General features: G+C 41.9%; 1 protein-coding gene across 4 annotated transcripts in view; it reads left to right on the forward strand.

Moving 5' to 3' along the window:
• PLCB1 (phospholipase C beta 1) overlaps positions 1-26,405 on the forward strand; it is an 830,993-nt gene that overhangs the window by 643,260 nt on the left and 161,328 nt on the right. For all 4 annotated transcript variants that reach the window (XM_065920849.1, XM_065920850.1, XM_065920853.1 and 1 more), the window contains exons 12-15: positions 11,036-11,118; positions 18,157-18,241; positions 19,527-19,704; positions 23,972-24,039. In XM_065920849.1, the coding sequence (XP_065776921.1) occupies positions 11,036-11,118; positions 18,157-18,241; positions 19,527-19,704; positions 23,972-24,039 (414 nt within the window). The remainder of the gene's footprint in view (positions 1-11,035; positions 11,119-18,156; positions 18,242-19,526; positions 19,705-23,971; positions 24,040-26,405) is intronic.

Raw genomic sequence — 26,405 nt, forward strand, 5'->3', positions numbered from 1 at the left:
AAGGAAGCTGTCTTACAAAAAGAAATATTAATTTCTTTGCCTATTTAGCACATTCTTTGTTTTTTAAATTGTATTTCGTCATTGTGAAATACAACATATATAAAGAATGTGCTGTGGTAAGTCACTTCAGCTATGTCTGACTCTTTGGGACCCCATGGACTATAGCCCACCAGGCTTCTCTGTCCATGGGATTCTCCAGGCAAGAATACTGGAGTGGGTTGCCATTTCCTTCTCCACAGGTGTAGCATTGGGAGCAAAAAATTTCCAATACCCAGCTTTTAGCCCTGAAACAGTTGGGATGCGATAAAATGAACATCTATCATTTGAGAGGGCAGCAAAAAGAACCAAGATTTTCAAGGGACAACCAGGATTCAGTTTAGACAAATGAATTTCTTCATATTTTACTTGACAGCAAAAAAAAAAAAAAAAAAAAAAAAGTTCAGAAGGAATATTTACACTTTAAAATGTATTTACTATATTGTGAAACTGACTTTTCATGATTTTTGAAGTTTCATTTCAGTTCAGTTGCTCAGTTGTGTCCAACTCTTTGCAACCCCATGGACTGCAGCATGCCAAGCTTCCCTGTGCATCACCAACTTCTGGAGCTTGTTTAAACTCATGTCCATTTAGTCAATGATGCCATCCAACCATCTCATCCTCTGTCATCCCCTTTTCCCGCCTTCAATCTTTCCCAGCATCAGGGTCTTTTTCAGTGAGTCAGTTCTTCACATCAGGTGGCCAAAGTATTCTGAAACTTAGGTTCAGTTCAGTTCAGGTCAGTTCAATCACTCAGTCATGTCCAACTCTTTGTGACCCCATGAATCGCAGCACGCCAGGCCTCCCTGTCCATCACCAACTCCCGGAGTTTACTCAAACTCATGTGCATCGAGGCGGTGATGCCATCCAGCCATCTCATTCTCTGTCGTCCCCTTCTCCTCCTGCCCCCAATCCCTCCCAGCATCAGGGTCTTTTCCAAGGAGTCAACTCTTCGCATGAGGTGGCCAGAGTACTGGAGTTTCAGCTTCAGCATCAGTCCTTCCAATGAACACCCAGGACTGATCTCCTTTAGGATGGACTGGTTGGATCTCCTTGCAGTCCAAGGGACTCTCAAGAGTCTTCTCCAACACCACAGTTCAAAAGCATCAATTCTTCAGTGCTCAGCTTTCTTCACAGTCCAACTCTCACATCCATACATGACCACTGGAAAAACCATAGCCTTGACCAGACGGACCTCTGTTGGCAAAGTAATGTCTCTGCTTTTTAATATGCTATCTAGGTTGGTCACAACTTTCCTTCCAAGGAGTAAGCATCTTTTATGCACATATCCGCTGCCAGTAGGGTCACTCACAGCCCTGACCACCACCCCCTCATGAGTCCATATGAGGAGCAATTGTATCTTCTTAAACATTTATAATCCTCAAGGTTGTTAGAGTTCCTTTAGGGGTAACGGGTACTATAGGGGGGATATAAACACCAAGCACATTCTAAGGCATATTTATTTCATGGGAAGCTTCTGCTTCTTGCCTCAGCCATCAAGTCAACTTAGAATGATTTTCCCTGTTCACTCGACCTTACAAGTGGTCCTTCAATCACGTTTGTGATCCCAGAGTCACGGGCTGGTGAGCAACTATTCCTGGGCTCCAGAAGCACTTTTCAACCACATGCACACACTTGTTGACAGATTTAGAGACTAAAAAACCAAATCTAGCTCAGAATTCTGCTTCCTCTCTCTGCCTACTGCAGTTGAGGTTGAGGTGCAGCCAAAAAAGAGCAGGAAATTCGTCATCCTGGCGGTTGGTTGGCACAGCTCTGCTTCCTGCCATTGTGTGTTTGCAGGATAGATAATTCTGTCAGAGATGTGAGAGAGTGTCTGGTGGTGGTGGTGGTGGGTGGGGCCAGCCTGTTTGTAGAAACAAAGCAGGAATTCTCTGCATCAGGATTAGGACTAGAGGGAGGTGAGTGAAGTGTCTTACATGCAAAGCTTATGGAGGTGTCTGTTCTCACTGGTGTGTAAATGCAGAGGTGGCACCTGAAATTGAACATCTCTTTAAGTTTTGCACTTAGGCACCTCATCTGCCTCACCCAAGTCCCAGCTGCGCTCTGCCTGGTTATCAGCATGCAGCCTGCTTTTCCAGAACCCACTGTGTGCAGTGACTTTTTCATAAAGGAAGGAGGGAAACGGGGCCCCGGCCCCATGCTCTCTCACCCGCAGCACCCCGGCCATGACTCCCTGGGCCACAGCTCCATGGACTCTGTGCCATTCCCTGACCAAGTGAGGCAGGGGCACCTCACAGCCTCTGCCTGAGATGGCCTTTCCCCAGTTATCTGCATGGCTCACCTCTTAACTCCTTGAAAGTGTTAGTCACTCAGTCATGTCCGACTCTTTGCGACTCCATGGACTACAGCCTGCCAAGCTCCTCTGTCCTTGGAATTCTCCAGGCAAGGATACTAGAGTGGGTTGCCATTCCCTCCTCCAGGGGATTTTCCTGACCCAGGGATCAAACCTGGGTTTCTTGCATTACAAACAGATTCTTTACCATCTGAGCCACCAGGCAACTCCTTGAAGCCTTTTTCAAATGCCACCTTCTCAAGGAAGCCTCCTGGGACCTATTCAATACTGTAATCAGCCATCACACCCACTCCCACCTTCCTGGTCTGCTCCCCATCACTTTATTTCTTCCATTTACCAAGTGGCACCTTCTAACACTCTGTTTAATTTACTCAATTATTTATTGAGTTCCTTCTTTATTGGCTGTGTGTGTGTGTGTGTTCACTCAGTCATGTCCAACTCTTTGTGACCCATGGACTGTAGCCCACCAGGCTCCTCTGTCCTTGGAATTTTCCAGGCCAGAATACTGGAGTATGTTGCCATTTCCTTCCCCAGGGGATCCTCCTGCCCCAGAGATCGAACCTGTGTCTCTTATATCACCTGCATGGACAGGCAGATTTTTTACCATTAGCGGCATTAGCTGTGTCCTTCTAATAGCATTGAGCACCATAAAAATAGGGATCTTTGTTTTGTTTTCTAATCTGTCCCAAGCACTTTAAAAAGAATCTGGCAAAGGGCCTTCCCTGGAGTCCAGTGGTTGAGACTTCACCTTCCAATGCAGGGGGTGTGGATTCGATCCCTGGTTGGATAGCTAAGAGACCACATGCTCATGGCCAAAACACCAAAACATGAATAGAAGCAATATTGTAATAAACTCAATAAAGACTTTTAAAATGGTCCATAAAAAAAAATCTTTTAAAAAAATTTTAAAAAGAACTGGCATATAATAAGTGTTGGTGAAGGGAAGCCTGGCATGCTGCAGTGGGGTCACAAAGAGTCGGACATGACTGAGCAGCTGAACAACAAAAAAATTTTTTTAATTAATTTATTTTTTATTGAAGGTTAATTGCTTTACAGAATTTTGCCACTTTTTCCATCCCTGATGGCTCAGACTGTAAGGAATCTGCTTTCAGAGTGGGAGACCTGGGTTTGATCCCTGGTTTGGGAAGATCCCCTGAAGGGAAAGGCTAACCACTCCAGTATTCTGGCCTGGAGAATCCCCTGGGCTGAGGAGCTTGGTGGGCTACAGTCCATGAGGTCTCAAAGAATCAGACACAACTGAACAACTAACACTTTGTCACTTTATTTCCATCCCCAAACAAATAGACAAATTATAGTGGAGACTTCATTTTTAGTCTTTCTTGCCTCTGTTCATCAGGTAGATGAATTTTGTCTTTCTCAGTTTTTGCTGTAAAATTCCATATGTTGATAGGTGGTGAAAAAATTCTCTCAATGTTTGCCTGTCTGGGCTAGCCTGTATATTTGGGCCTGATTTGCATGGTGTAATTAGACTATATTCTATAGCCACAGTGTGTATTGCAGCAGCAAAATAAACCAAGTGCAAAAGTCCATTATTTTTATGTCACACAGTTTATCTGCTTTCAGTCTATGTGATCTGGAAAGCTTTGTGAGATCTATGATAAATCCCCACAGCAAAAGTTCCTATTGGCATTTACCGCCTATTTATTGTTGGGCCAAAATAAAAAGGTGTGTTCTGGGAAAGTGGACATGCTGTAATTCAGCCTCTTTATGGAGGACTTTTTATTTTGCACTCTGGATATTTATTACACACCCCATATATCTGCCCGCTGGTGTCTTTGCCTCACTGCCTTAGTCTCTCCAATGGTCACGGCATAGTAATTCGCTGTTTGGTCTGCATTCTCTCTGCTCCCATGCAGTCTCCTTCCTCTCACACTGGACGCCCACCCGCCTCCCCCAAGCTGCTCCTCCCCCCTCAACCCCAGGCAGCTCCTCTGTAACCAGCAATTACATAAGATGGAAAACAGAGTCAAGTGATAAAGTATATAATGAAAATATATTAAATTTGAGTATGTGGTTAAATGGAGCATTTCTGGAAATAAAGCATCATTCTCTGAGAGAAGTAATAATAATTTAGGATGCAATTTAACTGATACATAAATGCTCATATAAAATGGATATCCAAATACACCCTGCTACTTTCTGTCAAGGATAAAGGACTTCAAGGGCAGTTTTTCCCACTGGAAGCTAGTAATTGAGCCATATAGTGTATAGATTATTGAATCCAGTATTAGACCTATGAAAAAAATGATTTTGGCTTAATAAGCGACAATCAAGCAGTAAGGTACTTTCAGGCCCATGGTCCACTAAGGACAGCTTATGTGAAAGAACCAAACTTAAAAATTATGACTGGTCTCATCCTCAGCAATCAAGTGCTCCATGCAAAGTATTCCAAAGGTATGAAAAACCAAAAGCCCTCCAAGGGAACTTTTTTTTTTTTAAGTTCTCACCAGTCGAATTGTTAGGGTTTCCCAGGTGACTCAGAGATGAAGAATCCTTCTGCCATGGAGGAAATGCAGGTTCGATCCCTGGGTCAAGAAGATCCCCTAGAGAAAGAAATGGCAACCCACACCCAGAAGGAAAATCCCATGGACAGAGGAGCCTCTCAGGCTACAGTCCATGGGGTTACAAGAAGAGTCAGACACAAGTTAACGATTGAACAACAACTAGTAAAATTGTAAGATGAAATTCAGTAAATGTTTAAAGGTTCAAGAAGGTTTCCAAGGCTAGAGTTCTGGTGGAGATGGGGAGAGGGAGGAGGGCGAGGCTGGGAGGAAGAGAGCAAGGAGACTGTTGAGGTCTCTAGCACTGCCTGCCTCCACTACCAGAGGAAGCTCTTACAGATCCGGCCCCTTTCTCAGGAGCACATGGGGGTGATAACACTGCTCACCTCCTAGAGGTGTGCTGAGCTTAGTCGTTCAGCCGTGTCTGACTCTTTGCAACCCCATAGGCTGTAGCCCGCCAGGCTCCTCTGTCCATGGGGATTCTCCAGGCCAGAATACTGGACTGGGTTGTCATGCGCTCCTCCAGGGGATCTTCCTAAACCAGGGATCGAACCCAGGTCTCCTGCATTGCAGGTAGATTCTTTACCAACTGAGCCACCAGGGAAGAATTCAGTGACCATACTTAATATACAACATGGCTTAGAATGATGCATGGTACATAGTGAGTACTCTATAAATGTTAGCTACTGACATTATAATTGAAACTTTTAAAGCCACACTTTTAAATAGTAGCAGTATTAAATATACAACACGTTATTAAGTCAGGGTGAAGGTGGGGATTGAATGAAGTCATTTGTAGAGCTGTCACGATAGAAGATGTGGGCAGTGCCCAGACACAAGGTTCGGCCTCCATTTCACCTCTAGGAAGAGGCCAGAAGGCCACACCACATGGTAAATGAAACACAGCCCAGTCTTGGTAAGAGGCCCAGTGGGGGCTGAGAAGGGGGTAACTGGTGAGTTTGGAGGCTTCAGTGTGAACACGGGGCCCTCAGTCAAATGCAAAGACCAAATATGTACAATATCAGGGTCAGGAAAGGGGGAGGCAGGATACATGAGGGGCTTGCCTAGTGGGTCAGATGGTAAAGAATCCACCCCCAATGCAGGATGAATCCCTGTATGGGGAAGATCACTTGGAGAAGGGAATGGCTACCCACTCCAGTATTCCTGCATGGAGAATTCCATGAACAGAAGAGCCTGGCGGGCTACAGTTCATGGGGTTGTGAAGAGTTGGACATGACTGAGTGACTAACACTTTCACTTTCTCAGAATAAATGAGTCAAGAAGGTCTAGGAAACCTAGAATTCAGCAACATTTCAGGGCACACCAGAATCTCTACTGTGGGACTAGAGAGAACGCCACCCAGAGAACGAGAAAGACAGGTGGGGACACGGACTCTCTACAAATGTGTGTGAGAGTGGGCCCAGAAAAGACATGGCTACTTCACTGGTCAAACACAAAGAGAGATAGGCCCTTGGGTTTTCACTCACCTTCAGGCCTCTCATTGGCCTAAATGGTGATAGGCAGGTCTGGAATTGAGTTCACTTCAGTTGTTCAGTCATGTCCGACTCTGCGACCCCATGGACTGCAACACACCAGGCTTTCCTGTCCATCACCAACTCCCAGAACTTGCTCAAACTCATGTACATTGAGTCAGTGATGCCATCCAACCATTTCATCCTCTGTCGTCCCCTTTTCCTCCCACCTTCAATCTTTCCCAGCATCATAGTCTTTTCTAGTGAGTCAGTTCTTCGCATCAGGTGGCCAAAGTACTGGAGTTTCAGCTTCAGCATCAGTCCTTCCAATGAACACCTAGGACTGATCTCCTTTAGGATGGACTGGTTGCATCTCATTGCAGTCCAAGGGACTCTCAAGAGTCTTCTCCAACACCGCAGTTCAAAAGCATCAGTTCTTTGGCATTCAGATTTCTTTATAATCCAACTGTCACATCCATACATGAAACTGGAAAAACCACAGCTTTGACTAGATGGAACTTTGTTGGCAAAGTAATAATGTCTCTGCTTTTTCACATGCTGTCTAGATTGATCATAGCTTTTCTTCCAAGGAGCAAGTGTCTTTTCATTTCATGCTGGCAGCCACCATCTACAGTGATTTTGGAGCCCAAAAAATAAAGCCTCTCACTGTTTCCATTGTTTCCACATCTATTTTCCATGAAGTGATTGGACCAGATGCCATGATCTTAGTTTTCTGAATGCTGCATTTTAAGCCAACTTTTTCACTCTCCTCTTTCACTTTCATCAGGAGGCTCTTCAGTTCTTCGAAGCCTGGCTTGGAGAATTTTGAGCACTACTTTGCTAGCATGTGAGATGAGTGCAATTGTGCAGTAGTTTGAACATTCTTTGGCATTTCCTTTCTTTGAGATTATAATGAAAACTGACCTTTTCCAGTCCTGTGGCCACTGCTGAATTTTCCAAATTTGCTGGCATACTGAGTGCAGCACTTTCACAGCATCATCTTTTAGGACTTGAAATAGCTCAACTGGAATTCCATCACCTTCACTAGCTTTGTTTGTAGTGATACTTCCTAAGACCCACTTGACTTTGCACTCCAGGATGTCTGGCTCTAGGTGAGTGATCACACCATCATGGTTATCTGGGTCATGAAGATCTTTTTTGTATAGTTCTTCTGTGTATTTTTGCCACCTCTTCTTAATATCTTCTGCTTCTGTTAGGTCCATCCCATTTCTGTCCTTTATTGTGCCCATCTTTGTATGAAATGCTCCCTTGATATCTCTAATTTTCTTGAAGAGATCTCTAGTCTTTCCCACTCTGTTGTTTTCCTCTATTTCTTTGCACTGATCACTGAAGAAGGCTTTCTTATCTCTCCTAGCTATATTACCTGTAATCCAAACAGAAAAAGCAGCTCCAATCTGAGATATCACTAGGCTCATTGCAATCAGAAAAGGAAAATGGCAAAAGCCAAGATGGCTCTTTAAGACCCTGGTCAACAAAACCCTGTGTCATTTTCAGACGCATTTCAGCAACCAAAACAAGACACAAGGCCATGCCCACTGTCAACATATATCACAGGAAGGGGAGTGAATATATGGGAATGATGACAAAATCTATCTTAGCAGTTATTACAAGTGTTTTTTGACCAGGATGATAGAAGTGGAGGTGCTAATATTTTGTTATATTCCAAATATACATTTGGACAGGATTACAGATGAATTAAAAGATGTGATAGAAAGAGGAATCAAGTGTGGCTCTAATGTTCTTTGCCTGTAGCCAATAAAACAGCGCCAAATGTAGGAAATAAACAAAATCTATCCCCTTTTACCTCATATTTGCTACCCACTTCCCTTATGATACCTATTTGCAATTCTTTTTTTTAATTGAAGTATAGTTGATTTACAATGTTTTGCCAATCTCTGCCATACAATATGACTCAGTAATATACATACATACATTCTTTTTTTATATTCTTTTCCATTATGGCATAATGGAGATTAGATATTAGTTCCTGTGCTATACAGTAGGATTTCGTTGTTTATCCATTCTATAAGTAATAGTTTGTATCTACCAACCCCAAATTCTCAATCCACCCCTCTCTCCCTCTCTTCTCTGTTTTGGCAACCACAAGTTTCATCTCTATGTCAGTGAGTCTGCTTCAGTTTCATAGATAGGTTCATTTGTGCCATATTTTAGACTCCATATATAAGTGATATCATATGGTATTTGTCTTTTTCTGTTTTACTCAGTATGATAGCCTCTAGTTGCATCCATGTTGCTGCAAAAGGCATTATTTTGTTCTTTCTATGGCTGAGTAATATTCCATTATATATATATACCACATCTTCTTTATCCATTCATCTGTCAACAGTTAGGTTTCTTCCAAGTCTTAGCTGTTGTGACTAGTGCTGTGCAATTCTTTCGAGGCCTTTGATCTTAGGTGGCTAAGGTCATTAGCTACATGGGAGTTAGCAAAATAGTTAAGAGCACAAACTCTAGAGTCAGACAGACTTTCCTGGAGTTTCTTGGACTCTCTTCTCTGTGACCTTGGGCATATTGGTTAATATCTCTGAGTTTTCATTTTATAATCTGTAAGATGATGTATAGTATTTTCTTTAGGGAATGTTTATGGCATAAGATAAGACCTTTGTCTGGAATGTAAACACTCATCTAATGGCAGCTATGTTTGTATTAGTTGGGTTTAGGGTGAATGGAGAGGGAGGCATCAGCAAGGTGAGTAACCTTGGTTCCCTTGAGACTATCTGCCCATCATGAGCTACGTCCTTTACCTCCTCTCTCTGCATCCTCACAACAAGCTTGTGGAATGAGGCTTATTACTCCCACTTTGCAGGCCAGCAAGCTAAATGTACAGAGGTATTAAGTGATTTTTCTCAAGGTCACATAGCTTGTAAGGCTAAGAAGAAGGATTCAAATACAAGCCTGTTTGAATCCAAAGCCCACACTCAAATAAATCAAATAAAGAGTTTAAAATCTGACCATTGCTTGCTATTTATAGCACACTTATTTTTGATGGTATCAAGCTAAAATAATGTATGAAAGGCAATCTGTGAATTCACTCTTAAGAAACAGTGAGTGATTCTTTTGCTCCATGCAGTCAATTCCTTCTTAGAGGATATATGCAAATGCAGTCCAGAATTAGAAAGCCTTATTTATACTCTGCAGCCAGAGAAATAGCTTTCTGGCATGGATAGAAAGCAAGCTATGAATTCTTCAAGGAAGGTAGAGAAGATAATGGAAAGGCCTCAGGCATAAGGAATCAGAGTAAAAATTCCTACTTAGAAGGAAAATATGTAAAGAATAAATGCAAACAAAATTAAAAAAAAAAAGGATGCAAAACCACAAGAGTATTGACAGTGATATAATTAAAAATAAATGATATCCATCCTTTAATACCAGCTCAATAAGGAAAACAGTTTGAAAAACTAATGTCCAAAGTTGGTGACTATGCATTGAAATATGGTCTATTATTCTAGGCAGTCTAAGATGAAAAGTAATTTGGAGAAACACAGAAGACTGGGAAAATATTCCTATTTTTAATTTAATAATTCCCCTTCTTAGAATTCATTCTTTAAAAATAATTCAAACTTTAAGGGAGAAAAGGAAGAGGTTCTTTGGAGAATTATTTGAATGATAGCTCTTAAAATATTGAACTATTAGAAATGAGTTGAAAGAGCGCAGGATTCGACGATTCATTCATTTGTTCATGTATTTGTTCATTCAATGTATATTGGTCGATCCAAGAGTATATTAACAAATAAATACACCTGATGAAGCCAAAAAAAAAAAAAATATGTCTGTCCAACAATTGAATAGTGGTTAAATAAATTATGATACTGCCACTCCCTAAAATGGTATACAGATATTAAAGCTGTGACCTATACATTAAAAAAAATAGTTGAAAAATGAAGTACTGACACATATTACAGAATGGATGAACCCTGAAAGTAGGCTCAATGAAAGAGGCCAGACATAAAAGGCCACATGTTGTATGATTCATTTATTTGAAATGTTAGGAGTAGGTGAATCTATGGGGACAGAACATGGATTAGTGGTTGCCTATGTCTGAGTGTGTGGGATGGGGTTGGAGAATAGAGTGTAGAGCTAATGGGGACATAGCTTTGTGGGGGGTGATTAAAATGTATTAACTTAGGTTGGGGAGATGATTGCAAAGTGTGAATATTAAAAATTTTCAGCTGTATACCTTGGATTAATTATATCTCATAACTATATTAAAAATACAAATAAAATATTTACTAAGTTATGCAAATACATGAGAAACATGTAGAAATAAATGTAACAAAATGCCTGCCAGTGATTTTATTCAACAGATGAATTTATGGATGAAAAATTTTGTCTTCTCTGTCCAAAATTCTTATAATGAGATTAGATTTCTTTCATTATTTAAAAAAAATAAATGTAATTACCAAAGAGGAGAACCATTTCCCTTCACAATTATGACTCCCCTCCACCCAAATCCAGTTTTCTTTCTTTTATCTTACTAAGATAAGAGTAATAAAATTTACAGTCCAGGAGCCTGCAAATCCCCTCTAGCCATTTTAGGCCATTTGATACAATTCTATGAATGAAAAAGACAATGGCATTAAAGGGTTTAACTTAAAAAAATAGACACATTAAACTTCTGGCTTATTGAATATATATGTTCTCATTTTTAGGAAGTGATCGAAGCCATTGCTGAATGTGCATTTAAGACTTCACCTTTTCCAATCCTACTTTCATTTGAGAACCATGTGGACTCGTAAGTATTCAGCACATTCAGGAGGGAGTCTTCTCTCCAGATAGAGCATGTTTAATCATCGTTCATCAGATTTAAGATATTTGACGTGATTAATGGTGTTCCTCAATTAAGTGGCACATGTTCATCTGTATATGATGCGATTCGTTGGTTTAAATTTCATTAACATTAGAATGATCCACTGGACTTGTGGAATCCATTTTCTTGCCATGGTAGGATTTTAATTTAAGGACTCCTCTTTTTACAGTGAAATGAAACCCATTTCCTTATATAATACATGTCTCTATTTCAGTGGCTGCTCTTATAACCCTCCTTCATTAGCTCTTTCTACTGTGTGCAAATTTGTAGTCAGTTTTGCCACCCTAAAATGGCCGGTTCTCTACACACTAGAGCTGATGGAGGGTGAATTAAATATATTAATTATATTTTGCCACTTTGTACTAACACAGAACTCAGACCACCAAATTCTCCCTCCTTCCTATTTTTGTTGGTTTCCCATTTGTTAATATTTGTAAATATTTTATTTCAAAACAATGTGAGCTTTTTGCTGAGCCACATAAAGAATAAGTAATTTTTACTTACCTCTTTCATTAATTTTAAGGCAGAGGATCAGAGTTAGGCACATTTACATCAGATATATACATATTAATTTATCATACAGTTACTCAATCTAAAGAGCTTCAACATGAAAGATTCTCATCTACATTGAGTCAAAAGTCAAGAAACTAAAATTCTAGTCTCTGGAATTAATGTCTGAAGACTAGTCAGACTCTATAGTCACTAGTAGTGACCATCACTGCTCACAAGAGCATTTGGGAAGCTCTCTGTTTCATTCAACCACCTAAGCTACCACCTAAGCCAGTTTTCTCCATAAAAGCCTACAACACCTATCCCAAGTTGTCCCACAGATTTCTTAGATCCCTTTTTATGTTCCTTTCAGTAGAGAATCTTTTCCAGGCCACTGATTCCCTTTGTCCAACTAATTTACGACACAGGCTTCAATTCACTAATTCTTAAAGAATTCACTAAACCTTAAAGAACCAGTTAGGTAGTGACCAAATTTCAGCTCGAGCAATTTCAAAATAGTTAAATCATTTGTTTATATATATGTGGAGAGAGAGCTTATTTAGAAGTAACCAAATTATAATTATTTGTATCTCTAGTTTACCCTCGGGAAATCCATACTACATTTACCAGCTCATGACTCTATTTCATTAGGAAACAACCATCCAGTGAATAATGTAATCATTTGGCACATAGTTTTGCTAGTGCTCCAGCACTCCTGAGGGGCAACTGGAGAGAAAAGCATTTATTCTGTTTCATTGCAATTTCTTTTCTAATGAAAGGAGAACCCCTTCAGTTGCTGTATTTAGTACTTCACTTGCTGTGACAACTTTGATGTGCATGTGACTTTCCTCATCTTGGTCCATCTATTTGTAATTGGGCTCCAACAATGACTTAGCACCTTTTTTTCAAGAACCATACTTCCTGGAAAGATTGATGTATCATTTCCTTTTTGCAGAAATATCTCCAAGTCCAGCGCGTTCATTTTCTTGAAGAAACATTTCTATATAAATTAGACAAAATGAACAATTCTGGTACCATCCTTGAGTCTCATAAACTTGAGTGCCCACCCCTGAGTGTCACTGGACTTTGCCGTGTAGCCAGAGAGGCATCAACAACTTCCAGCACCACAAACTAAACAACAGCTAATATTTATTGACTGTATATTATGTGCCAAACAAGGGTCCACGCATTAGCTCATGTAACCTCACCACAAACCCAGGTGCTCCTAGGAATAGATACTTTTATCATTATCCATATTTTACAAGTGATGAAACTGAATCCCAAAGAGGGTGAGTACCTTGCCCAAGGCCATGCAGCTAAAATATTAGAGTTGGGATTTAAATTTTGCTAATGTGGCTTCAAAACTCATCTGTTTAAGCAACACCACCCCCAAGCCTAAACCAAAGGATCATGAGCATTCCAAACATGGATAAAGACAAGCAGAGCATCCCACAAGGCAACAGCCTGCAAGTGGTCACATTTTTGTGGCTCATGACCCTTAACCACAGCATATTTTTTTACTTCAACCCCAATCATACAGAGAGCCAAACTGAGTATGAAAACTAAACCTACATTGGACATAAAATAAAAAAAGATTGTCCCCGAATACAGCCCTTTCAGGTTGAAAAAAAGTGAGAAATTGAGCTACGAAAAGTTCATTAATAATTCATGAATAACAAAAGAAATCAGGAAAACAGCCTTCCTAGGATGCTATGATATTGATCCCAAACCACTGAGATGATGGAATGGGAGTGAAATCCTAAGATGCTGAATTCTATTGTGGGAGGAAGTTTTTTGCTTCCTATTTCCATTGTCCTTGAGCCTCACACACATATCAACATCATTCAGCTACAGTTCTTTCCTGAAGGGCTGTCACACACCCAAAGAAAATTGACAAGCTTCCCCTTTGCTGGTAAAACCTTGTGCTTGACTCATGGGCCATCCCACCTCATTGCTGAACAAACCAGTGGTGGATACCATTCATCAGTTATAGCACTCTTCTCCACTGAACTAGATACACCCTCAGAATCTTACTCAACACAGGGACACACATACCCAAAACATCTGAAACCTATATGCCATCTCTAGCAACAGTTCATTTTTTCCTCCTTTGTGCTGTGTATACAAAATGCCAGAATCAGAACCCTAGTCCCAGCCCACTTGAGCCATGCCTTCAAAACAAACCCACATTGGAAAAAAGAAGGAAACCTCTGATTTTTTTTTTTTTTGTATTTTTTCCTAATACTTGAAACTACCTATCCATGAGTAACAAGGAGAAATCTGCTGTGAGCATCTGACAACTTTTCTTCCACCTGCTATATCACAGTCCCATAAAATGCAGAATTCCTGAGCTTTACCTCCACGCCTGTATTTGAATTGTATAAGTGAGACTTTGAATCATATTTTTTTACAAGCCCAGTTAACTGAAGGGCCACCTAATTTGTAATTTGTAAACTAGCATTTTCACTAAAAGAATTCTCCACTACACTCAAGTGAAGAAACCGCTACATCTGGTTCAGCCACAGAGAATGTGAGATTTTGGATGAAGTCCTTAATTGCCAGCAGTTGTAAATCCTTCATATATAAGAAGGATTTGTAAATCCTTTATATATATTTCATATATAGAGAAGGAGGTTGGTTTAGTTCACCTTGGATGATGTGGGCTTGCTCCTTGGTCAGAAAACTGATCACCTTGCCAATGTTTTAAAATGTCCATATGGGGCTGGTGTAGCCTGAAACTCAAAATGTATTTGTAAATATTTTCCTCTCACTTTATCTCCATGATAGCCAGTGTTGATGTTCTAAATGCTTTAGGATTTTTTTTTTTTTTTTTGCTCGCTCATGGTAAATGTAATGTCTTGTTTCTGCAATTAGAACCCACAATTAAAGTTGCTTTGTTCTCCTCTGACTTCTGCTCAGTTTGCTTTCTGTTTCAGTTAGGTTCCCTGCCAGATGGGCATGTGTGTTTGATCTTCAAACACATTTTCCTTTATCCCTGGACACCTGCCTCTTGTTCTCCCCATCTTGGCTCATGGTGAAGCAGGTTTCAGAGTTTAGGTCAGACACAGATCCTTGCTCTCCAGAGTGTGGTTGATCCATGGACCAGCAGCATCTACATGATCAGGGAGTTTGTTAGAGATGCAGAATCACAGGTCCCACCCGTCTTTGCCTCGGAATCTTCATTTTCTTAAGACCCCAGGTGATTTGGTGAAGTGTTAGAGCAAGCTCTGAACACTGAGTTTCATTGACCAGCTGTTTCCTACCTGAAGGCTTGTTACAAATGCAAGTTCCAAGGCTCCACCGCCAGCTCAGTGAATCAGGGACTTGGGGATAGGGCTCTGGCACCTGCAGCATTAAAAGCCCAGGTGACTCCTTAGTGGAATCGAGTAAGATTTTGGTTTAGCAAAATCCTCCCCAGGGTCTGATTTGGGGACTGCATGACAGAGGACTTCCTGCCACCTGTTTAGGGACACCTGGAACATCACCCTGAAGTGATGAATACAGCTCCACTAGAGTGGAGTGAGAAGACAGCTTCACTAGAAATCCCAAAAGCAGGGTGTTAGGGAATAAATCCTTCCTTTTCAATCCAGGCTTCTGAACGAAAGAACTTGGGGCTCTCAAGTTCCAACCCTCAAGGCAAGTGACATCCTTGAGGAACCTGGTGAGTTAGTTCACCCATCACAGTGGTTCTCCAACTTGAGTGTATATGAGAAGCCTCCAGAGGGGGCCTCTTGAGACCCCTGAGCCCTGCTCCTTTCTTTCCTCCCTTTCTGACTCAATACCTGAGATTCAAAAAAAAAAAAATACCTGAGATTCCAACTCGGAATTTGCCTGTCTTCCCAGGAGGCCTTGAATCTGTTTTTCTACCCAGCTCCAAGCCCTGTTGATGCTGTTGATCTGTGGACCACAGTTGGAACAGCAAAACTCCATTTAATAGCATCATTCCATGAAAGTGAAGTGGAAGGGTTGGACAGTTTCTTTTGTGCGACCTGGAAAGTATAGTTGTTGTTGTTATTCATGTTGTTGTTGTTGTTCATGGACCACAGCCTTGCCATGGTGAAGGGGCTTGTGTAACTCAATGAAGCTAGGAGCCATGCAGCACAGGGCCACCCAAAACGGATGAGTCATAGTGAAAAGTTCTAACAAACCGTGGTTCACTGAAGGAGGGGATGGCAACCCACTCCACTCGCCTGTAGAAACCGTGGGCAGCATGGAACAAGTAGGCCCAGACTCAATGGGCTTGTCTCATCTACAGCTGCAGAGCCTGCTGGCTTGGTGGAGCCCTGGGACCAGCTGTCTTTTGGGCAAAGGTGTCTGAACTGTAAATGGCCAGGGATGCTCTGCCAAATCAGCCACTTTTCTGCTTGTCCCTCAACTATAACACATTATCCTTTAACAACCACCCCCAGTGTTTTTAGGGTCAGTGCTCCAGTTGGCAGGGCTTCCTCCACTGGTGACACTGCTGGGAGAACTGCAAGATATTCCAAAGGCTGCATGAGTCGCGGCACAGGATAATCCCCAACTGGTGAAAACGGGTGTAATGAGAATTTGGGAGTTGTTGTGTAGAGTTCTGCAAGTTTTATGAAGCTCTGCTTTGCCTTCCCTTGCAGTCCAAGAAGGTAGTGAACTTGGGCTTGTATGGGAAGCCCAGAGAACTCATTTGACACCTCCCCCAAGTATATGCTTTTTAGAAAGAGGATATGAAGAGTGCCTTTCCCTATGGACCCATTGCAATATGATTTGAACCCCCAAAACATCCCCCTTCCCAGGAAAAAGCACAGTCCATGATACAGGTTTAATAATCATGGTAGAAGGAATGAAAATTAGAATCACATTTGTTAATTAATTTGAGCTATAGTAAAGTTTTATTACTTACTTATTCTTACTACAGCCCCAGTTCTGCTAAAATGTACTAACAATGCAGCACATAGAGACTATTGGAAATCAAGTCCCACAGCCTGTAGATCAAAATCACAGTCCATAAAACCTGATGGAATTGGATAGCTTTACAATGGTATTTGGAAGGAAAGTTGTGACCAATCTAGATGGCACATTAAAAAGCAGAGACATTACTTTGCCAACAGAGTTCCGTCTGGTCAAGGCTATGGTTTTTCCAGTGGTCGTGTATGGATGTGAGAGTTAGACTCTGAAGAAAGCTGAGCACCGAAGAATTGATGCTTTTGAACTGTGGTGTTGGAGAAGACTCTTGAGAGTCCCTTGGACTGCAAGGAGATCCAACCAGTCCATCCTAAAGGAGATCAGTCCTGGGTGTTCATTGGAAGGACTGATGCTGAAGCTGAAACTCCAGTACTTTGGCCACCTCATGCGAAGAGTTGACTCATTGGAAAAGACCCTGATGCTGGGAAGGATTGGGGGCAGGAGGAGAAGGGGACGACAGAGGATGAGATGGCTGGATGGCATGACTGACTCGATGGGCATGGGTTTGGGTAGACTTCAGGAGTTGGTGATGGACAGGGAGGCCTGGCGTGCTGCGATTCATGGGGTCGCAAAGAGTTGGAACTACTGAGCAACTGAACTGAACTGAACTGAACTGATAATGATATTTAGCATCCTACAGAATGAGAATGGCTTTTTAAAAGGTCAAGGGAAGCAGTTTTGAAAGCGTATGGATGTTCCCACGTATCAACTCTGTTTATACACGAGCAGGCTCTCATTCGTCCGGTCTAGCTGGCAGAGGCTGACTTCCAGCACTGAGATCATCTTCCACTTCAAAGCTGTTTGCATCTATTACTTCACTTCATCTCCTCATCATCCTCTACCCCTTTCCAAGAACAATTATTTTCCTCTGCTTTTTATAGATCCTTAGAGGTTGAGAACCTGAAACTCAGGTCAACAGTTCCAGCCTTTTCCCATCAGACAGTGTTCCCCCTGGCACCTCATCAGGTTGACACCACCTTTGCTCCCCTCTTGTGCACAAAAGGGCTGCAGACACCCTTCCCCAAGGTGCATGCTTCACTTGTCTTTCCTTCAGGGCCCTTTCCCAAGTGCCTGTCAGCCTTTTCGCTTCTGCATTTTTAGCTTCTCTTTTTCTCTGTCCACATTCCTCCCTCTCCTCTGTTCTTCACCTCCTTGTAAATACTTCTTTGTGGTGCAGCTCTGTCTGTTAGACAAATCTCATCCAAAAATTCATATAGAGTCATGAATGAGTTCTACCCCCAAGTATCCGGCGTTTGATTTAGAATTGCGAAATTAACCAAAAGGGACCGAATCTCTAACCCTGGGACATTCAAGCATCCAGGGATAGGCAGGTGACCTGCTGTCCCCTCCACCTGTGTCCTCCGTGGAAGAGCCTCCTCTCTCCACACAAGTGGGAATTGCAGGCAAGGATTTAGAAAGATGAAAGCAGTCCCAGCGGGTAAGGGGAGGCATGCCGTCCGTCTGTGGCCGGTACGGTGCAGTCATGCTGAGGCGCCTCTTTGCATCACCCGCCCGCTTCCGCCTCTGTCCCCTCAGGCCGAAGCAGCAGGCCAAGATGGCGGAGTACTGCAGACTCATCTTCGGGGACGCCCTCCTCATGGAGCCGCTGGACAAGTACCCGGTAAGCGTTCCGAGCCCATCCCGCAGGAGCGCACGCCTCCCTTGACTGGGTCAGGGGGGCTCCCTTTTCCGTGTGTCTGTCTCTTGATGTGAGTCACGCAGTTGACCGGGAGCCCTCTGGCAGGGGAGGCTGGCGGGCAGCGCCTGAGCGGGGCAGACCGCCGTCTGACTCCTCCTCTGCCCTCACCCTCCTCCGCCCCCTGCCCCTCGAGAGCCAGCCGGGCCTGCAAAACCCCCACCACACCCTCCGCCCACAGAGGGAGCCCGGGGGCACGGGCCCTGACCGCCTCCTGGACCCTCACCGCGCCCCTCTGCAAGACCCGGGCCGGGCGGTGCGGGGACCTTCCAGCCTGCCCTGCGGGCCTCGCTTCTCTTTCCTGCATGTGCGCAGCAGAATCCAGGCCGCCCTGTTGCTGTGGTCGCATCCCTACGTCGGGAAGGAGCAGCAGAAAGATGGTCTCAGAGCCTCTTCCCTCCTCAGCCCCTTCCCCAGTCTCCACCTGTGTCTCCTGTTTTCATGCCCGTCCCCAGACTGGTTGCAAGTGAAGAATAGAGGACCCGCTTCTAGGAGCTCGTAGACTTTCTAAAAATAACCTGTCTTGAGACTTGAACCCTTGCTCTCAGATATAATATATAATAACCTTCTCGTGGGAAATTGTTTTTCCCATTAGATGTACAAGCTGAATACACTAAAAGAAGGCTTGCAAACAGCTTGAGTCTCAGGGCGGTTGGTAAATCTGAAGCCACCCAGTCCACTTCTGCTGAGGCCAAGATGTGCCATTAACAGTATCATGCCAGGATGGGGACTTTGCTGCTTTTAAACTGCATCATCTGAAAAGTGGATTCTGAGGACTTTCCCAGAAGCTCCTGCCTGGCTTTGCCATCTTCCTGGCAGGAGTCGCACTGTAACTGGTTTCCATCCTTTGATTATCCAAGCCAAGGCCTTCCAATCTGTTCTAAATCAAGATGGTTGGATTCATAGGGTTAATCAGAAAACTCATGAAACTTTAGGTTAGTGGGCCGAGTCACCCAATACATGTCTGTGGCTGTATTCATGTAGATTCCTGGTGGAAAAATAAAGGGTACAGTATTTAAAATATACCTTTCATGTGAAAAAAAGGAAGAGCTATGAACCAGCCCCTACATAAGATACTTTAATGAGCTGTGTTGAAGGTAGTAAAGAACAATCTAGAAGTTTGTGGTATCTAATGCAGTCCTTGGGTTTGGGGATAGAATCTGAAAGGAAAGGTCAGTGTTTTTAAAGAATATGTTTTTCTTTCTGTTAGTTGGAATCTGGAGTTCCCCTTCCAAGTCCTATGGATTTAATGTACAAAATTTTGGTGAAAAATAAGAAGAAATCACACAAGTCGTCAGAAGGAAGTGGCAAGAAGAAGCTCTCAGAACAAGCTTCAAATACGTGCAGCGACTCCTCCAGCGTGTTTGAGCCCTCGTCCCCAGGAGCCGGTGAGGGGCTGGTAGACTCTCATCCCTCTGTTTTGTGTGGGTTTAAGAACAGCTGCTCTGGAAGTAACTGAGGACTTTTGACATTTCTACCTGGGCACCGTAAACTGTGTTGGTTTTCTGTTTGTTTTAAAGCTGGTGGTTTAAAACTGCACCAACATATGAGTCCCCAGTTCTGCGAGGCAGAGGCCCATGTGACCTCACCAGGCTAAACTCCAGCCATCAGCAGAGCTGCCTCGCTTTCTGGAGCTTGAGGGAATCTTATTCATTGCACTTTCAGCTCCTAGAGTCCACCCACATCCATTGGCTCATGGCCCCCTTCCTCCAGGGTTCAAAGCCAGCAAGGTCCCATCTCACTTCTTCTGTCACCCTGTCTCCCTAGGACCACAGTTAGAAAAGGTCCTCTGCTTTTAAGAACTCATGTCATTACTTTGGGCCTATCCAGATAATCCGGAATAATCTCTCCCCCTTCAGCGTCCTTAACTTAATCTCATTTGCAAAGTCCCCCATGCCATGTATTCACAGGACACAGGAGGTGTTCACAGGACATGGGCATTTTGGGGAGGTCGCCATATAAGCCAAATAATTTCTGGAGGAGCCAGGTGATTTTAAGCTTCTCAGGACAGTGATTCCTTGACATTAACTATAGATCTGGACCCAAGATACTCACCAAATGCATTCTCATTGTTGAAGAGTTCTGAGTCATTCAGTTCATCCATATTTTCCAGAACTCTTTTAAAATGTAAATGGTAAGATTACTTGAATTATCTACCAGAGCTACTAGATGATGTTTAGTATCATTTATTTTCATATTAGATTTAAGTTGAAATAGACTTTTGTGATTGATGAAAAAAGAATTAAAAACAGTCACCCATTTCCTTTGAATTATTTGACATTTAGTCTAAGTTCTTTTCCAGTTCTAGTCAGAATCTTGGCAGTCTGAAAAGATCTGAAGTGATGGCATTATGAAGATCTCCTGATTGGAGGCTGAATATGTGAAACAAACTTTAAACTTGAATCTAGAAAGTTCTTCAGTAAAAATTTAGCTAACATTGAGACAATGGCTTTGGAAAAGTGTTTGGCAGCATCTGCAGAAGCTAAACTGAACAGATGCATTTGAAGCTCCTGTGCCTCTGAGAATTCTGTTCCTAGGTATATGGCCAACAGAAGTGCATGTAGATGTTCACCAAGAAATATGGACAAGAACTGCCTAAAGCAGCACTGTTCAGAATAGCCCATCAACAGATAAATACATTGCATTCACCTCATGGAATAATGTGTAGCAATCTACAGTGCACACAACATAGATGACTCTTATTTAGAAACATAATATTGAGGAAAAGAGGTCTAATGCAAAAGTAAGTATCCACTGTCTGATCCCATTCATATAAAGTACAAAAATGGCAGAACCAACCAGGACTTTTAGAGGTCAAGAGAGGGTTACTGCTGGTGAAGAAGTGACGGGAAGGGACCCAAGGAGGTTTCTGAACACTGGTTATATTTTGTTTGCTGGTCTGGGTACCATTTCTGTACATATATGGTATGCATACTTCTCTGTATATCTATCATATGTCAATTAAAAGATTTAAAAATAATTTAAAAAAATTAAAATATAAACTCTAGGTAAATCAGGAAAAAAAAAGACTGACCAAGAGCCCGATTTATCTTTTCTTCTATTTTTCCATCATAGTTACCAATTACTTTTATTGGTACATTAAATTATTATTTAATTTATACATTATATTATATATTATATTATTATGTAAATGTAAATTATTATTACATTAAAATCCTTGTCCACAGACATTATGTAATTCCTAGAAAGATTTTTTTGGTAGTTTTTAAAAGTGTGTTTAAAACATAACTACACAATTCTTATTCTTTTTTCAAAAATAACTTCTATTCTCAGTGAGAATGTTCTTTTTGAAGTTTTGGAAAGAAAGGCCCTAACAGGCCAACAGCTTCCCCCACGATTCTATCCCTTGAGTAAACCAAGTGAACCAAGTCTTCCCTTGTGTGTGGGAGCCTGTTGTTTTACCATCTGCCTTCATCAGTTCCTTCCCTCTTATTAACTGGATGCATAACACAAATGACGATTTTTACAGGCGATGAACATTATTGCTTAATTCAGAGAAAGAGCCACAATCTGTTAGTAATTCAGTGAATTTCCTAAACTAGCCCCATACTCTGTTGTGCAATCTTTATTTATTGTGATGGAAATTTTTGACATTTACGTATGTAAGTGGGCCCCTGAATAAAGACCACTACTAATTTGCCATTTGGCTTGTAGATGTGCTCAGTATTGGGAACTCAAGTAACTTGAAAAACTTGAAATATTTCTTATACCAAAGCTAATCTACTTTTCTTAGCACCTACTGGCGAGATCTTCCCCCAAGAGATCCAGCCCTTTGCCTGTACACTTGTCTTAAAGAACTAGGATAATTTATTATTATTACAATTGCGCAACAGGATTCCTTCAAATTCCCTTCAAGAACTAAGGGAGAAACCAGGTCCTTGCTCATAGAGTAAAGGATGACAAAGTCTTTCTTTCCCACATAAACCAGAGAATGGCATGATTATTTGAAATTCTGGTGTGCTGTACCATGAAGCACGCTTAAATTACTCAATAAAAAGAACCTCCTCTTTAATTAAAGAAAAAAAAGTAGTTACCAAAACTTGAGACAATAAATTTGACTGTAAGAAATTTTGCATCAACCTCTTAAAAGAATGTATCTCTATAGAATAAGCAATGTTTTCTATTCAAAGTGCAATTGATTCACCCTTATTGACTAACACAATATTAGCTTCATAAAACAGTTATATGTGGCTTTCTTTAACAAACAAGCTGTAAATAATAAACCATGTTGGTCCCAGACAACTTTTTCCTCTAAAGATTATTTCATGAATACTTTGCCCACTGCTCTCGTTGTCAGCCAAATGAAAACATTAATAAGCTTCTTGGAGGTAGTGGCAGTATTCTTTACAGAGCCCGAGCAGGGGAGTTAATTTATAGACAGCAGGTAGGGGAGGTACTGGGCCATGTAAGCTGCCTCCTTGTCGAGCCAAGATTGCCATCTACTGGGTTTATTATGCTATTGCACTGTCTGGACACTGGAAGTCAAATCAAACAATTTAGAAGTATGCTTTCATTACTTTTTACTTGAAAATCTTGTTATATAACTGATATCACTGGGTCTAACTGAATCCCAGAGCTGTGAAGAACATAATGCTGATGCCAATATGACTTTTTAAGAATGTAATGATGATTAAGGGTGTAAACATCCACCTTAACTTTGGAGAGAAAAAGTCTACTGAAATGACAGCATATTGGCTAAATATGAAACTGCATGAGATCTGATTGAGGGAGATCCCCATGCATAATTATTTTAAGAGTTCACCCATTTTATTCTGCCTTTTTAAATAGAATATGCCATTTGTAAAGATACATGCACTGTTTAGACAACAGTTCATGCCTGTGTGCCTGCTAAGGTGCTTCCGTCGTGTCCGACTCTTTGCGACCCCATGGACTGTAGCCCGCCAGGCTCCTCTGACCGCGGGATCCTCCAGGCAAGAATACTGGAGTGGGTTACCATGCGCTCCTCCAGGGATCTTCCCAACCGAGGGAACCTGCATCTCACGTCTCCTGCATTGGCAGGCAGGTTCTTTACCACTAGTGCCACCTAGGATGCCCTTAGACAGCAATGCCTCCATCAAATAAGCCTGCAGGCAAATCACAGGCTACAGTCAGTACCTTACAGTTCTGGAGAATCAGACTGCTGCTATAACCCCCGTTCCTCTCCCAGCTCTTGTCCTCGACTTCTGCTTCCGTGAGGCCCTCTCTGGCCAAGGTCACTGAGCGCTGGCCAAGAATCACACGAAGAGTTAGGGCTGAGAAGAAGAGGGAAAGATGGAAAAGTGATCGTTTATCTGGTTTAGGTCATAGAGACCCTGAAAGAGGATGTATATACATCAAGATGGGATAGGTGCACCAGAGAGAGCTAACTGAATAAGATGCCATATGCTTTGCAAAACATAGACAAAAATGCTAAGACAAGCGTCTTTTATAGAGTTTGGAAATTTCACACATCAGAATTAGAAAAAACATTCAAACACAGTATAACCCTCTAGCATTAATAAAATTTAAATATCCAAAAGGGTAATTTTCGTGAAAGGCCAACTTCAAGGAAATATTTGGTAAATATACATGTCACATGTGCTTCCAATCTGTAATTTCTTGTTTACTTCATGATCTGTTATTAAAATTTGACAGGAGAAGCTGATACAGAGAGTGATGATGATGACGATGATGATGACTGTAAAAAGTCTTCGATGGATGAGGTAGGTTTCTAGGGCTTGACTTCTGGTCAGAGACTTTCCACCAACTTGCCATTCCAGTCCGCTTGCTCTGAATGTCGTTCCTGGTCACCTTCTGCCATCTAGTGGTAAAAATAGTTTAAAACTGAAAGTGCAAAAATTGATCACTAAACCAAGTATTGTATTAAGTAAAGTTCTCTCTCAACAACAGTTTTGCTGAGGCTGTCTTTCATCAAATGTAGTATCTTGAGGGTGAATTCAAGATCTTGTGATCTTGAATTGTTATCTCCGTCTTCCCACTTCAGTTTTTGAGACAGTTAAATGGATGTCATGGTCCAAAGTCCAGAGAAGACTTGAGTTTTGGAGAAATGTATGTAAACTTGACATTAATTTCCTCATGGTGATTTTGATGGTTTTGACCTTTGTTGGGCTGCCTGGCTTATAGGATCTTAAATTCCTGACCAGGGATTGAATCCAAGCCCCAACAGTAGAAGCCTGGGGTCTAACCACTGGACCTTCATGGAACTACCTATTCTTATAATTTTGGACCCACTAGAGATTTCTACTGAATATTTAGGTATATTTAATATTTAGAAGTTCAAGATTCCCCAAATAACTCAGAAATATTAATTGAACAGACTCTAGAAGCAAACTAAGGATAGATCAATTGACATTTTAAAACTTTTACCAGGAGTCCTGTTCAAAAAATTTGTACTGAATCTGCTTTCAGGTATATTGAAAAGTATGTCTCAGTAGTTGTATCTTTATAATTTAATTAATAGAGATAAATAACAAATAATAAGCTGTTCTGACATGATGCTCTTCCTCTTATAATTATTTCCTTTAATGTAGTCTAAATTCTTAATTATGTTTCCCCCACTAAATTTCAACTTAATACCCAGGAGAAAAACTATTACAAAGTAGCTTTTCCCGAGAATTATTTCAATTGTGTAAACTTTTTTTCAGTACCTTTTGATCATTTTAAAACTATCTTACTAATTGGATTACCATTTACAATGGATATTCCTGATTAGCATTTAATCTTAATCTTGCTACAGAAGTTTTCAGAAGAAACCTTGTCTCCCTTGTATTCTGCCTTCTAGAAGTGGGAGAAAATGTTAAATCAGCCTACAGAGGTCTGCCCATATCAGTACTGCAGTGTGGGGTTTCTTCTTTATTAAAAGCTTTATCAAAGTGGTATTTATATAATAGCTAATATTAGGTAAAGTAACATGAGGCTTTAATATGCCAGGCACTGTTCTGAGCTCTTTCACATAAATTAACACACTTAATAATCACAAGAACTCTATATGTTACTGAGACTAATTTTTCCTGATTTTATAGGTGGGCAAACTGAGGCACAGAGCAGTTACGTAACTTGCCCCAGACTGGCTCTAGAACCTGAGCTCCTGTCCTGTTGTGTGGTCGCTAAGTCGCGCCCAACTCTTTGTGGCCCCATGGACTGTAGTTCACCAGGTCCCTCTGTCCATGAGATTTTCCAGGCAAGAATACTGGAGTGGGTTGCCATTTCCTTCTCCAAGGGATCTTCCCAACCCAGGGATCAAACCTGTCTTCTCCCACACTGCAGCCGGATTCTTTACCACTGAACCACCAAGGAAGATGCATTATGCTGCTTGCTTAATAGGTGCCCAGGAGCTGGGAAGGGAGCCGAGCAGAAAGGTTCTAAAGAAAAGCAGTATTTCTTGGTCCACCCCAACCCACTTTCACTGGCGACCCTTTTTCAATAACAGTTTTCCATTCATCCAGTGGTCACCTGCATACTCATTTTCGTATAGTCTGATGACTTCTTTTTTAACTATTTTGTTGATTTATTTGGCTGTATCAGGTCTCACAATCTGCAGAACCTGCAGAATCTTGGTTGTGTGAGAAGGAATCTTTCCTGGCAGCGCACAGACTTTCTGGTTGCAATCCAGGAGCTCCAGAGTGAGCGGGCTTCAGTAGTTACGGGGCATGGGCAGTGACCCCCCGGCATGTATTGTACAATGAATTCTTTTTTTTTTTTTCATTTATTTTTATTAGTTGGAGGCTAATTACTTTACAGTATTGTAGTGGGTTTTGTCATACATTGACATGAATCAGCCATGGAGTTACATGTATTCCCCATCCCTATCCCCCCATCCCCCCTCCCACCTGTTGATATATTAGCTTCAGACATCACCTGCAGACTCCCTGCTTTGGCAGATGAGACACAGCTTGAGGCTTCTTCAACTTTACTGTCCGTTTGGGCCACCCTAGTACATTATAGATCCTGGTTCAGGAGGGTTGGGAGGCTGCTCTCTCGCGAGCTTTCCAGTGGTACTGAGGCTGCTGGTACTGGTGCTCGGGGAGCCGCCCGGAGACCTTCCTCCTCCCACCGCTCACCGTGTAAC

The sequence above is a fragment of the Muntiacus reevesi genome, chromosome 2, assembly GCF_963930625.1.
Source record: "Muntiacus reevesi chromosome 2, mMunRee1.1, whole genome shotgun sequence".
Lineage (NCBI taxonomy): Eukaryota > Metazoa > Chordata > Mammalia > Artiodactyla > Cervidae > Muntiacus > Muntiacus reevesi.